Raw genomic sequence first — 15,618 nt, forward strand, 5'->3', positions numbered from 1 at the left:
GCCTTTGCTGAATCAGACCTTTCATCTTAACTATCAAAAGCATGTTTTTCCAAGTAAAAAATAGCAGTACATTATGTTTCATTACACTTTATTTAAAATTGGTGTAACTTCAGAAAAAAGTATTAACTGCCTTACATGGTCCTGTTAGAGTAGTTTTGTCCGGAAAACTTTGTTTGACTGTTTTACCAGAACAAGTGAGGAAATTTTTTTTGTCAGACTTGGTAAGAGGGTTTTTTTAGTAAATGATGAGTTTGGTTAGTATAGGTTATTAATAGAATATTGAAAATTATTGGGCCTGAGGTGTTATGGCAAAGAATGCCCAAGCTTGATATTTTCATTGTCATTTTGAAATGCAGATATTCTCTGCTCTAGATTTTTTTTCTAAAAAAGAAATGGTAGCTGTTCTGTAATATCTAGAGAGGGAGAGACTGTAGTCTGCATATTGAAAATTCATAAAAATCAGTTGCAGTCTCCCATCTCTAATCTTGGATTGGTATATTCTTACAACATACCCTCTGTATAATCACATATCTTGGATTTTTCACTCAGTTCAGAGAGATAAAGTATTAGCAACATGTACGTTCTCAGATTTCATTGAATCTAAATGTCTTAGGAGTGATTCACATATTAAAGACAATTCAACAAGATATTAAAAATATGGCATTGGATATAGATTAATTTTGTTTGTTTTCTTTCATACAAGATGATGTTGCCATTTACCCTCATTTCTACATCAGAGACCTCTAAATTTTTAATTTTACCCCCCCCCCCCCCCCCCCAGTTCTGACACCATGGGTATTTTTTATTCTTAATCTAGCACCCCTGGGGGAAACATTGCAAAAATACTTATATGCTGGATGTTAAACTCCCAATAAACTCAAAAATTATACATGTTAGGAACCAGAAATGGAGTCAATGCATTTAGGTTAGATTAGATACAAAGATTATATTCAAACACCCATAATTTGGGTAAATAAAAGTAGATGGAAATATTGTATTTTGATGACTCAGCTACTGGTTTAGTAATTGATATTTTTAACTTAAGTGGTTAACTGGTTAAAAGTAATCTGTTTTTTCAAGCAGTGGAAAAGACTGGTTGACACATGTCTCACAGCTGTTGGTTTGAAATTTATAGGATTAATATCTGCACTGCAGAAAGAAAAAAAATGAAGTTTGGTATCTTCTATCGTTAATGAGTGCTTCTGTTGATAAAGTATGCACATTAATTCTTCCACAGGTGTAATAATTGCTTTTGAACCATTGTTTTAATGGTGATTGGTTGGGAATTTTGACAGTGTTATACACAGATATTATCTTTTATACTTTGTGAGTAGACATGAAGGGAAAAGCATGATAATAATAGTGGGAGAAGTTTAAAAGATAAGACAATCTTTAAATTTTTATTAGTTGATTACTTTGAAATGTGCATTGTACTTGTCAGCAATTTTCAGAACCCCAAAGACTGGCTTATCATTTTGTGATCTTTGTTCTCAGGTGAATGTTTTATGTACAAACACATCAGATTATTCAAATATCAATTGACAGACCTTTGTGATGTGAAAATGAACAGCTACCTGACTCTGAATTTGTTGCCAATTGGTGTACTTTGCTATGTTTTTTAAGACCCAGAGACAGCTGTGACATTAACGAGGTTGGCAGTGAGGAGACTTTCTTGAAACAGCATCAAGGTGAAGATAGGTCTTCAACCCCTGTTGACAATTCCTGTTCCGTGTCCACTTTGGTGGATTCCCAGGCCCTTCAGAAAATCTCAGCTCTTGAAGAGGAACTTGCACAGCTTAGAGCCCAGATGGCAGCATTTGTAAATGCTCAGGAAAAATTGAGCAAGTCCAGTGGTGAGAGGTTATTGAAATCATTCCCATGTCTGATGGCAGGGTGCTTGCTAAATGTATGGCACAATATGTATCCTACAAGATTAGTTTTCTTTATCATATTCACACTTAAGAGGAATAATTTTTATTTCACCTACCACAATGCATGACCATGTTAGCTCTACTGGTCAAAGACCAGAAGTGATTGTGTGTCGTCCATTTGTCTATCATCTGCTACTGATCTTTCATTCAACATATTCACCATAGCAGCCATCTTGAAAATCTTTTTATCATTGCTTCAGAATGAATGGTCATACCAGCATGGGATTTTCCCTAAAAGCAATTGTATGATATATAGTTGGTTCTAAATAAAAAATAATGCCCATCAGACCTAAAATGTTGCCACGGTGTCAGCCATCTTGAAAATCTTGTTATCACTACTTCTTCAGAGTTGATGGTTGTATTGTTAGGGTTTCACATAAACATTTCATACAGCATGTGGTTCATCTAAATAAAAGTTATCCTGAAATGATACTTAAATTTGCACGCTTTTCATTCAGAACTCATCAAGCCATTAGTTATAGTGTTTTGTAGAAATGTCGAGATGTAAACATGTTAGTGGTGAAAGGGACAGTAAGTCTTAAAAGCTCCAAACAATTAACAAAGAAGTATAACAAGGAACATTCAGATTCGTGGAAAGAAATGCAGGTAAGGCAACAGTTAAGTGTACTGTACATGATGTCATGTTGATAATGAGTAAGCTTCCTTGCATGAATGATAATTGCCATCGCTATGCAAAATTTAGAAATAGAAACAAAGAAAGATTACATAAAGTTCAGGATTCTAGCAAGACAGCATTGACCTTCATGGGTTTTAGTACTGCAGTTTCTGAAACTACTGGAGGTGATTATGGTCAGAGTATACTCTACAATCTTTTGACTTAAATGTAATGACTGAACTTTTTAAATGCATGTTTTCCAAATCAACAGTAGTAGTACATTATATTCCCTTATACCTTGCTGAAAATTGATATATCATACAGAAAATCATAAACTACCTTACTGCAAAGGTCTTATTAGGGCTTGCAGGTCAGAGGCTAGGAATTGCTCAGTTTCAAAGGTTTATGGTGCTGATTGGAGAATTTTCAGCAATTAGTACTGTAGGAAACAACTGAAGATACCTGCCCCCACTTAAATTAGTTACTTCTCTCTCTCTCTCTCTCTCTCTCTCTCTCTCTCTCTCTCTCTCTCTTACCTCTATAGCTATAGCTAGCTCTAGCAGCAACTCCATACTTCACTCCTGGATCTCATCAGGAAGTCTTGTACAGAAGAGAGTTCAGTAAAACACGTTATAATGTGATGGCAGCATGGCTTAATCTCTCAAAATTAGTAATAGGTGGCCCCCCCCCCCTTAGCAAAAGTGTTGTTTCCTCAGCAGTTGGATGGAGAAGCTGTTTTTTTACTTAAGTAGTTTGTCTGAGCCAGTTTTGATCAAACTTTGTAGGAGTGTTTTCTAGGTCATGGATAGAACAATAATTCTGTTATCATGATATTAAATTGGAATGGTAGAGGATCAATTCTGAAGTCTATAAACTGGTTATTGAAAGTACCTCTTTTGTTGCTATCCACAACCCCACACCCTGAATTCCTAATTGTGAATGTTTCGTATTATACTCAAAACATGTTTTAAAAATACAGAAATAAAGACTTGTGTTTTATTACAGTGTCTTTGGGTCATAAAACAGTCAATTACATCTCTAAATTTTGCTTGTAATCAAAAAGACACATGTTTGGATTTATTAACCCTTTGTCCTTCAAATACTTCCTTTGGAATGTTGGTCAGTATAACATAGCCTTGTTGGAAAAAAATCTGGCATTCAGATCAGTGCAAAGAATTCTCATAACTTAGGTATTAATAAAATTGCTTGTTAGGTAAATTTATTCAGTGTACAGTCTATAATAAAATTGTTTTGCACCCAATATCTATATGTACTGTACTCATAATGTTGTCGATGGGAGTCATAAAGGATATTACTTTATAATGCAGTGCCTGATACATAGAATTTTACTTTCACTGATTGAAATGGGATCCATGACTACAATCCATCTTATAACAGGAACCATGATATAATGTAGGGCTTTATGGTACTACAGTAATAATGTTCTTATCATCTCTCAGCAATAATTTAACTTGGTTTGGTGACATTCACAGATTTTTTTCTTCTTCTAGCTGTAAACTTTAAATGTATTAATACCCTGACACTGTTATTATGTCAGTTCATTGTATTTAGATCTGTAGCTGACTGCTTCGGTGGCCTAGTGGTTAAAGTGCCCACCTCAGATGCAGGAGGTCATGGGTTCGATCCCCGGCCAAGTCATACCAAAGGCTTACAAAAATGGTACTAACAGTTCCCTTGCTTGGCGCTCAGCATTAAGAGGTTAGTGTTAGGATTGGTCAGCCTGGTGTCAGGATAATGTGACTGGGTGGGACATCATGCTACATATCTGTGCAATGATACCCCAGTGCTAGACATCACTATAAACTGCCACACTGCGTACATCGTAGCAATATAACTGAAAAATTGTTAAAGCTATGTTAAAAATCCAAATCACACACACACCTCTCTGTAGCTAATGAAAACTGAAGGCCAGAGATTGTAACTTAAGGTAGTGGAAGAGGAAACTACTGAAATGATCACCTGGATATTATCCATTTTAAGTTCTGATAATTGTTTACTAGATTTGCATTCCATTCCCATCCCTCTTCTTAGGACATCCTCTGTCAGAATTGTTTCTAATATGGCTTTGCATCACCATACACATGGAAAACCTGTTTTTAACTTCTTTAGGTTAATCTAGTCAATTGTAGTATTTTATGTGGATGTGTTCGGATAATGTTTACATAGCAACTGGTTTGTGACTATTGTTAATGTTTTAAATAGCTCTTATAGAACAATTTTTTTTTCGAGAACTATGTTACCATATCAGACCAAATTTGATAGATACGAGTCTAGAATGAGTGCCTTTCACATTCATGCAAAAATGGCAGTGCACCATTTAGTCTGGCGAAAGTTGTCAGATACAACCAGTTTCTACTAATTAGCTGGAAATTATCCTAACAAGTGTATTTTAGCCCAAGGTACAAGCCATAGAATTCTAGAAAAATTCCTAATTTCAACATCAGCAAAAACCATTTCTGATACAAGGTGAAATAAAGCAAGGATCAGTTGATAAACTTCTTATCACAATCAACATTTTGTAATATTTGGATGAAATTTCCAGTTGGATATAAACTGAATTAATATATTGCATTTTTCAAATAAGGATATTTTTACAATTTTCAGTGTTTTTGGACAGCTGCTCCTTATCATCAGAAGGAATACCACCCCCTCCCCCACCCACACCTTGTCGACCAGTGTCACTGCCACCCCCACCCCCACCCCCTCCACCTCCGCCTCCACCACCAGTGTGCAACACAGGGATTTTCAAAACTCCAAAGGCAGGCATGCCTCTTTCCAGTCTTATCTCTCAGGTGAGTGTCCATAAACGAAAGGACCAGTTCATGTTATTAAAAATCGCTTTTCTGGCTACGGTAAAAAAGATAAAAATGCAGTCATTATTATAATTCATCAGTCATGAGATAAACTCCTTATTAAATTTTTCTTATTTTGCTTTTAACTTTGTGTTTTTTGTTATCAAATTTGTATAAAAGTTCATCTGTGGTGTATGTGAGGTCTAGAGCTAACTGAAGATTATGATGCTAGAGGTCATGGTCAGAGAAGTCAGTGTTGATATCCATCACTATTTAGACTTACTTTAAGATTTGCAATTGAATCTAACAATCATGCTGCTAAAAGGCATATGTTGACATTGAATATACAGTCGGCAGTCACTGTACTGACATTACATATATCCACTTTTTCCTACAGCCCTGTGAAAGGTTTGTCAGTATTGCATGAATTATACTGATATGCCATCAAACATACATGAAGATAAAAAAAGCAGAGACATCTCCAGACATTTGTTTTCTATATATATTTAGTCAACAGAAGTGGTATTTTTTTCAGAAAGCATCTTGTAGACTCAGATTTCTTGGTCTTGTGTTCAAACGTTTGGTTATTAGGCCAATGTCAGATAAGCAAGCTATCTCAAGCCCCTTGAGGACCTCTTTTTATTATATAACACTATCATAAAATGGAAAAAATGTGTTGGGTCACTGAACTAGATTTCCCACCATGGTCATAGTTCTGAATAGGACCTCGACTTCATTCTACATAGGATTCTGATGAGTTTCCAGCCAGCCAACCATCCCTGTTTTTTGTTGCTGATGCTAGCACTTTTTTCTTCCAGGTGTTTTTAAAACAATGTAATTTTTCTAATTTTTTTTAAATTCCCAAAACTGTTTTGTGCTTCTTATTGAGTTGCTTTTGCCCAGTACTTGATTCACTTAGTACAATATATATATATTATCCATTATAATATATATTTTGTTTTTTATAATAAAAACTTACCTACCCTAATTTTAAAAACAATGCAATAGGAAAGACACATTTTTGGAACCACTCTGGTGGCCTAAGTAGTAAGAGTGTCCGCCTTGGATGTGGGAGGTTGCGGGTTCAGTCCCTGGTCGAGTTATACCAATGACTTATCAAAAATGGTACTAGAGGCTGCCTTGCTTGGCACTCAGCATTAAGAAGTTAGTGTTAGGACTGGTTGGCTTGGTGTCAGGATAATGTGGCTATGGTATTTACTGGCCTATAAGACGATACTTTTTTACCAGAAAATCTTAGCTTCGTCATGTACTCCAAATCGACTTATATATGAATTATGTCACCCTTTATCATATTTTTCGTATGGAAAATAATTCTCCAGGAGTAGGAAAAATAGTAAGGTAAAAATATATCATTTTGGGGAAGAGATCATGTATGAACAAATATAGGATCCCACATTGATTATTTTAAACAATTACGTGATCGTCAGTATTAAAAATTAACATAGATGAAATTGCGCTAAAGCAGCATGCTCCAGTAATGTACATTGTTTGCAATATACATTGTTTACATGTATGTGCATTAGAATTTACAAGTTAGAAGATGAAAAACCATGACAAAGACATATTCCATCACAGTTTTCTTCTTGACCTAATGATAAAATAATTGGTATGCCCCATTGAGAGAGAGATAGACAGAGATGTCTTCACGCTTGTAAATCTGTATTGTTCACTTACCTGATGACTGATTTTACTTGTGTACAAGCACAATACCATATTCCATTATCAGTTAATACCATAGCTGCCAACCCTCACAATTTTGGCGTGAATTTCACAACTTTTTCAGCGATTCACAGATTCACGCCGCAAGCAAAAAATTCATGAATTCTCCAATTCTCAATTATTTTAAATCTTTAATAAAATAACTGATTTCCCGTTAAGCGCTAGTCATGATATTGGCAGTTGCTGAAATGGTCCAGTACTGCTGGTCGCGATATTAGTAGAACTACAGCCGATTGGTACAGTTGGCCCGGTAGCAAGCATTTTAGCCTACTTTAATCTATATGTATAAGAGTAGTTTTACAAATGCATTTGAGAGAAACGGGCCTAACCTTAATTATGCTCACGCATGCATCACAAACACTGATTTGAATTACTGTTCTGCATCGCATGTAAGATCTTGAAAATGGCTTCACCACCAAGGAAAAAGAAATTTTATTGCTCAAAAAGTAAAGTTTAATTTGGAATATACCAAAAATAAAACATTGATATACATCATGCTCTTTGCACACAGTGTGCCACAAATTTTAGTATTGGGCATGGTGGCAGAGATGATGTGAGGAAGCACATCGGTTGCAAAAAACACTTAGAAGATGGGAAAATTAAGAAGTCGCAGATTTCAGCTCTGGAATATTTTAAGCCATTGATGGAAGACCTGCAAGCTACCAACGCTGAAATTTTATTTCTGAGTTTTCTTGTTGAACACAATTTACCTTTATCAGCTGGAGACCATGCTAAACATTTGTTCTGACAAATGTTCCCGGACTCGAAGAACCAAAAGTGCTGTAGCTCTTGTGCATTTTTCACAGCAGCAGTGACAGTGAAAGATTATTTTCTCTAGTGAGGAAAAATAAGACAGACTTTAGGGCCTCCTTAGGTTCAGAAAATTTGTCAGCAATTTTAGTCACCAAGATCAACCAGCAGGCAAGAAGCCTGAACTGTTTTGAAAACAAATTTACGATCAAGCAATTGAGGAAGCTTAAGTCTGCCACAGTATCATGTCTTGATAAATAACCACAAGAACAAGTGAAGTTTATGAATACCATAATAAATAGAAATTCAGATATATTTCTGCATATATGTAGTGTTTTAGTTTTATATTGCGATCTAGATATAGTGTATTATTGACAGTCAGAGTGGATGGAGTTATTGTCATGGTATTTTTCACTAATTCATGTCCAAATTCATGACTCTTTATCCCTATTTTCACTAATTGCAAGCCTGGAAGGTTGGCAGCTATGTAATACAACCAGTTAAGCAATTCCTTCTAATTTTTGTTTCCACTTCCATTATTAAAAGAATCACGTGGCTTTGTAGTGGTATTTATATGCTGATTAAATATGCTATGGCTGTATTCAGTCATTCCAAGATAACACCTGTTTGAGGACAAGATTCTGCAGACCAGATCAGATTAGTGAGGCTACCAAATAGGGAAATGGGTATTATGCATACTGTACAATATAGTTAAAGGAAATGCCAGGTGGTTACTGTTGGAAATTTCTCAGCCAGTGACATTTTTGAACTTGCTGACCAAACCAACACCAATGTAATGTACATCTAGCATGAGCAAGGATCAAAAACAATTGCCGCCTAAATACAGGAAACATGCATGCACTTTAAACAAAATCTTAATTGTTGGGAATGGAGAGTTCGTTGTACATGCAGAGAAAATTAGCATGCAAAATGGACATTCTTGGGATTTAACCTAATGGAGACTATATGGAAATAACTATTGTGAATATTTAAACCCCGAAGGAGTATGGTATGTATTTTCATAGTTTAAATTTTCTGTTTCATTTATTAATAATTTCTCTCTTTGACAAAAGCTTCAGCAACATGGGGGCAATAAGTTAATAAAAGAACAAAAAAAATTGATGAAGAGCTGAACTCTCTCTCTCTCTCTCTCTCATATATATCAGACTATATTTTATTTTGATCACGAGGTGCAAAAAGATAAATGCGATGGAATACATTTGCGTCTCTTTTCCCCAACCCCTGGAAAATGCATTTTAGTATTAATGATGCAATTTCCCTATTGCTGGTAATCTGAAAAGCATACAGTTTTACTTTAAATAATTATGAAACCGGAAGTTATTATAATTTAATTCCACACAGCATTGCGAGTTTTATCCTATCTGTAACTCAATAAATTTTCAGGTCAACATCATTATATACAGCAAAAAGTGTATAATAAATTTTCAACCTTATTGTGAAACAAATTAGGTACTTTTAGATACATTTAATGATTCTGACTGAAAAGGTTACTGAGATACAGGTAGGATAAAATTCGTGATGCAGTGTGGATCAAAGTGAAAACACAATCTGAGGTGTTGATCTGGCCTCGTCTTATACTAAGTATCAACTCATATAAGGATGAAGGATGGAAACTTTGCCAAATTTGCTAATTCGACTTATACTCTGCACTGACTTATAGGCTAGCAAATATGGTAGGTTGGACATGTCTGCTGCAATGATGCCTCAGGGCTAGACATCACCATAAACTGCCACACTGCAGACATTGTAGTGATATGACCACAAAAAAAAAGTTATAGCCACGTTAACTGTCCAAATCACACACACACAGCACATATGGGGGGTCCTTGAATACTTTTTAGAGATATCATGCGTTAAATTGGCTTATTTTAAACAGTTAACAAAATGGTGAGTATTGAAATAGCAAACTTAATAACTTCTGGTGTTTTTTCAAAACCAGTCACTTCTGTTTACATGCAAGATTTACTTAACCTCCTGAATTAAAGAGCTTGACAATTTGCAAAGCTATGGACCTTCAAAATTGAAGGTTTGACAACTGAAGTGTTCCATAAACACATTTTAAACATTGCTTATGAAATTTTTTATTTACTTTAATCTACAGTCAATATTTCCATTGGATTGAGCTTCATAAATCTTGAAAATATACAAAGTAATGGGGGTCAGGTGGTCGGAACTATTTTGTTATTGTTAACATACAGACGTATCCTCTGAGTTGGTCAGCATATGGATAATTTCCAAAATTGGATAGTAAATCATCAGATAGCAGAAACTCTTCTCATCAGTGATGGTGCAGATTGCTGAAATAGATTGGTAATAGCCCTTTGCAACCAATCCAAACTGAATGAGGCCAATTAACTGCATTACATAAAAAACATGGTATTGAACAGGATCATTATCAGAATCAGTAAATCCTTATAGAGAGTAGTTTAATTTTTAATTTGAGTAATGTTGGATTAAATACCTATAATCCTGTAGTTCAGTCTAAATTTGATGTTTTACACATTAAAATTAAGAAATAATTGAATCATGGACTGTATGCTTGAATTGTCTTCAGTTTTTTTTTTCTCTCACTCCAGCAAGTTATTTTGAAAGTTGATTTGTGTGATTTTTCATATTAAAAAATTGATCTTGAGGAATTTTTTTTCAAATAGTTCCAGCATTATACTGAACAAGCAGTTAATAGTTCCTCTCCTTTTTAGCTATAATTCGTCTTAGCACTAAACTAACATTTTGAAATAAACAAAAAATAGCACCTATATTCATATACAAAAAATAGCACCTATATTCATTTGATTATAAGACTGAATCTAAAAAATTTAACATGAAACTCCTAAAATGTGATTTATATTAATAACTCAGTTTTCAGTTAGGTACAGCTTTGCAGAGTTGTTATTAAATACTAGATAGACCTAAAAATAGATGAAAGAAAAATAAAGATAATTTTATAGTTTTATTAGCATTGATATATTTTTTTATTCAATCCAAATTCATGCCACAAATGTTTGAATAAAAAAAATTGTATTTGTTTCAGTTCAACCCATACCCCAAAACATATGCAGTTGTAAATAAAGTGTCTAGTCCTGTGGGTTTCTTTCTTGTTAATTAAAGTTTTTTATGCTTTCATTGTAATATGATGATTATTTTTTTTCTGTTTTCTTTTAGAGAAAGGATCTCTTGTCTCATGCCGGTGATGATAAACCAGTCAACAAGCCCAAAGGCCCCTTAGATATGGCAGAAGTTCTGAAAGGACTTGGTACTGTGAAACTCAGATCTGTTCAAAGGTACAAGTCAAATCTGCATGGAATTTATCATTGTATTTGCAATGCACTACCTACTGTTAATGCACTTTTATATCTTTTCTTGGTACTAGTCCCTAGTCCAAGAACATTATTCTCTTCTCCAATTTGTAATTGTAGGTCAAGACTTGAAAAAAAATTACTTTATCCCACTCTGATACCTTAGTCCACTTCTTTCTTCCTTTCCTTGGACAGCATGCATTCTCAGTTTTTTGTTGTTTGTTCATTTCTCCTAAGTCCTTATTTTGACTTCATTTTTATTGATTTTGAGCATTTAGGGGTAGCTTACCTGGAAAACTGCATTTTGTGTTTCATCCCTCTAATAGTAATGGGTGTATTTCCTACCCTTTTATTGTTTCAGTTAATTGTTCTTTTTATATATTTTCATTCAGCATTCAATAATGTCGCAAGGTATTGGCAAATATAGGAATAACAAGGTAGTTTAGGTCACACACACCACCTGACTTGCATGCAGAATATGTACCTACAGTTAGTTGCACCATCTGTTGTATGTGATCCGAAGAGGTGAGGGACCTAGTGGAAAGTTGTCTAGTTACTGGGGCCACAAAGATGAGTCATGCCTTATCGTCTTCTCAAGAGCAGTCCCTCCATTCCCTGGTGGAGGCGATGGCACTTATTGTTGTATGGAAGTTACCCGCTTAATGACTGCACTTTCTCCTGTATGGAAATAACCCATGGATGTGGCACATAAGTAGTCCTGCTTCAATGATGGCACTTTCCCACTGTATGTAAAGCACCTGATTCAGTGGGAGAGATATCTGGGGTGATGAAGTCACTGACTTCCACCAAGGGAAGATCTCTGTTTGAGGGCTCTGAAGCATTTCCCAATGTAGGGAAGTTGCCAGGGAAGAGTGGTTGTCATCTCGTGCTAGAACACGTCAAATTAAAAGAAGATCTTGTTCATCAGAGTTGAGTTCCTCAAAAAGATACTGTCCAGTAAGATCTACATCTTCAGACTGGTCATTGCTGGGTCACCTTTCACTAGTTCATCAGGCATTTGGTATGTGTTGGATGACTTACTGAAGATATATCTCCAGGGCTAAGTCACAGGGATCTGCGTGTAGAGAGTTATAATCGACAGGCACCAGGCACTGACTTTGGACATCAGTCATAGTGTGAAATCCCAAATGACATTTGCTGCCTCTCTGTCACAGAGTACTTGGTACCAGATGGCTTATTGATCCCAGAATACTAAGCATCATATTACTGAACACAGACTGTTGGGTGCCACCTGCTAGCAAACACAGTATACATTGGTCTTTATGCTAGGTACAGAGTTAAACCACTGGTCTAGAGGAAGGAATTGGTTCGTTGACTCCTCCTTCCTCCTTGTTTCATTAAATTCTTGAGAACTTATCTGAGAGAAGGTATTGGTCAGTACCCCTTTTTGATGTTCCTGTTCACCCCTTATGGAGCTTGGGGACTCACAACAGCTGTTTGAGTTGGCCATGACTCCTTTTCTAACCAAATGTTATCATGGATGGCTTTGCTATGGTTCCATATGTCAGCAGATTAAGCATGGCTTAGATCCTAACTGTCTCATCTGGCTTCATTATCAGTGCCAAGAGTGAATTGCAAACCCCATTTTCTGTGGAGAGAGGACCAAAGAGCTAGTCCTGTCTCTTTCTGTGAATAGAGTTGGGATGATTAACCCCCAAGTCTGAATGTCCTTCTCTTTCATGGGATAGATGAGATGAAATAGTCTTGCCTTATTCTGAGAGTGAAGATGCTACAACCAACTGTACATTTTTGTAGGCTCAGACAAGTTCCCACAAAAACCTACTACACCTGGTCCATTTCATCAGTTGGGTTTGCCTTCTTTGTCCCATCCACTGGGACAGGTAAGAAAGTAGGAAGAGATGGGAAATTTTCTCATGCAAGTAAATGAGGTTTACCACCTACTTCCCTCAGTTCTATGTCCCAAGTCTTCAAAATTTGGGAGTCTAGAGGGTTCTTACAGTCTTTGAAGGTCTTTGATAGTTTGGGGAAAATGAGGTAACATTTTCAAGGCCTTGAAAGTTTGGGAAAATCGATCCAATTACCCTGAGGTCTTTAAAAGTCTTTGAAAATTGAAATAAAACAAACATGTTAATTTCTTTCCATAATCACAAATAAAATTGTACAAAATACAGAGGGAAAAACTGGATTTTTTTTCCAACCCAAAATTTGCCCGTGGTCGGAATCCAATTTTGTGTCCGGATTTTAGACTTTTTTGTCTCAGATCTAAGGCAAACCGGTATGAACTGCAAACAGACAAATGAACCTTTGCAAAAAGTAGGATAAGATGGGCATTTGGAAGAAAAAGTGGTCTCAGTACAAAACTAATGGCTCCGTTTAGCAAAAAGAAAAAAGAAAAAAATCCAACTAGCCAATGAAAAAGGATGTTTCTAACACAACTAGGCAGTATGTTATTGAAAGATCACCTGGGATTTGGTGTTTTCGGATCTATTCAGAAATCTTTTTGAAAATGTGTTTCCTACTTGAATTTCAGGCAAAAACAACAAAAACCTTCAGGGGTTAATGGGTGCACTTGTGCATCGACATTGCACATAGATTACAAATTTAGCCATTCCTTGATGATTTGTAAAAAAATTAAAAAATCCTTGTTAACAATATTAACCCCTAGCGGCGAGTTAATGTGGCAGGAGGTAGTAGCCTACTGCCTAGCTCTGTAGCGTCATGGTCATGCATGATACACTAAAGTGGGTGGTATTATAGAAAGGTAGACAGATGTAGCTCTACAATGATACCAAATAATCTGGAATTTCTAGTTGCACTACAAAATAGAGGGGAAAATCTCATTTTTTGGACCTGTTTTTTTTTCCTACCCAAATACGGTATAGCAATGCAACAATAGCATCTAAGTGTTTCATAAACAAAATTATAAAAGGAGTCACACACACACATACACATCATGGCATCAGCATCATCAATATTGGTCTTGGTTAAATATTTTCATTTCAGCTTGGGCTCACCATGGAGGTCATATGCTTTTTAAAGCTTTTAAAAAATGATCATACATAAATTATTGTTGTTTGCATTGTTTGAGATTTCATAAATTAAATTTTTCTGAATAACATTGGTATCCTAATATTTGAATAACATTGGTATCATAATATTTAAATATACTGAAAATAGCCAAAACAAGATGACGTCGCGAGTTTTAAAAATCAAAACATAATGATGACATGAGAGCCGTGCTTTTTTTTCTTCCTGGTCATTTCCAAATCAGTAAAAATGTGTGTTAATAAATGTTCTTAATAGACTGAATAATGTGTAAGAAACTTTCGTTTTTCCATTGGCCTCCTTTTGATCATGTTCTCAGGCATATCTATTTCCTCATGTGTTGCATAATTCAACCAGTAGTTTATCTAGGCTTTACTTAAAGGCTAATTCAGATCTGTTAGTTTTTACTGTTGTTTCCAGTGTATCATTTACATCGATCGAGGATGTTTACTTTCCGTATGCAGACTTTTATAGATTGCACGTATAGACCATTTTCCAGTTGTATTAAATAATAGTTAAAACAATTAACCAAATCTCATTTATGCCATCATTGACTGAAGTTGATATCAATGAATATGTCATTTTAATACATTTAAAGTTACAATAATATTAAATAAATAGGGAATCAGCAGGTTTTGGGAACAGTGTGTTTTCTTTGTATATTTATGAAATAAACATTGTAACATATGTTTTAATTTGTCTGAAACCATTGTAACCAGATACAGTAATAATAGTTGGATCTACAGAGAATATTATATATTTTCTGATAGATAAAATGTTTTCCCTCTAATGATAATGTTAAACTGTTTTAAAGGTAAGTAAGGTAATTGAAAAACAAATAAGCAGTAGATCCAACTATTGGTTTGTAGATTGTGTGCTAGTCCTTAACTTTGTCAGCTGGTAGTTCTTCCTGGAATTCAGTATATGAGATCTATCCAATATACTTGTGAAATATTCACATGGGAAGAAAATTATTGGAAGGAATGTTAAAATTCCCTTTTCGGAAAATTGCAGAAGTTTCAGGAAAGGTAGAATTATTTCTTAATAATTTTCCATGTTTGAAGCTCAGAGGGATTAAGCTTTTTATCCTGCTGTACCTTATTAAACTGAAATATTGTAGTAGGTTCTTTATTTCCAGTAATTGTTCACTTTTTAGTTTGCCTGTATTGTATATTTGTGTACCTGAAATCTGATGCATGCTTGTAATAGGCCAAGTATCAAATATATACATTTAGTGGAAGCACATTTAAACTTTCTTGCACAGGATTAATGCTAATCTCATTGTTCTCCTTTGATATCTTTGCACATTTTAATCCTTGTATGGGTCATATTAAGTGCTATGTAATATATTTAGAACATTGTACATAAACCAATTTAACCTGCTTTATTAGCTGAGTTTCAGGAAAGGTACATTATAAAAACTG

At 35.1% G+C, this 15,618-nt stretch overlaps 1 protein-coding gene across 1 annotated transcript in view; it reads left to right on the top strand.

Moving 5' to 3' along the window:
• The window catches only part of LOC149806822 (mitochondrial fission regulator 1-like), a 52,121-nt gene that overhangs the window by 26,116 nt on the left and 10,387 nt on the right, over window positions 1-15,618 (top strand). The window contains exons 5-7 of the mRNA XM_089958150.1: window positions 1,624-1,853; window positions 5,173-5,360; window positions 11,034-11,152. Coding sequence (XP_089814276.1) covers window positions 1,624-1,853; window positions 5,173-5,360; window positions 11,034-11,152 — 537 coding nt within the window. The remainder of the gene's footprint in view (window positions 1-1,623; window positions 1,854-5,172; window positions 5,361-11,033; window positions 11,153-15,618) is intronic.

This window comes from Sinohyriopsis cumingii, chromosome 1, assembly GCF_028554795.1.
Source record: "Sinohyriopsis cumingii isolate HCF-2022 chromosome 1, ASM2855479v2, whole genome shotgun sequence".
In the NCBI taxonomy this organism is placed as follows: Eukaryota; Metazoa; Mollusca; class Bivalvia; order Unionida; family Unionidae; genus Sinohyriopsis; species Sinohyriopsis cumingii.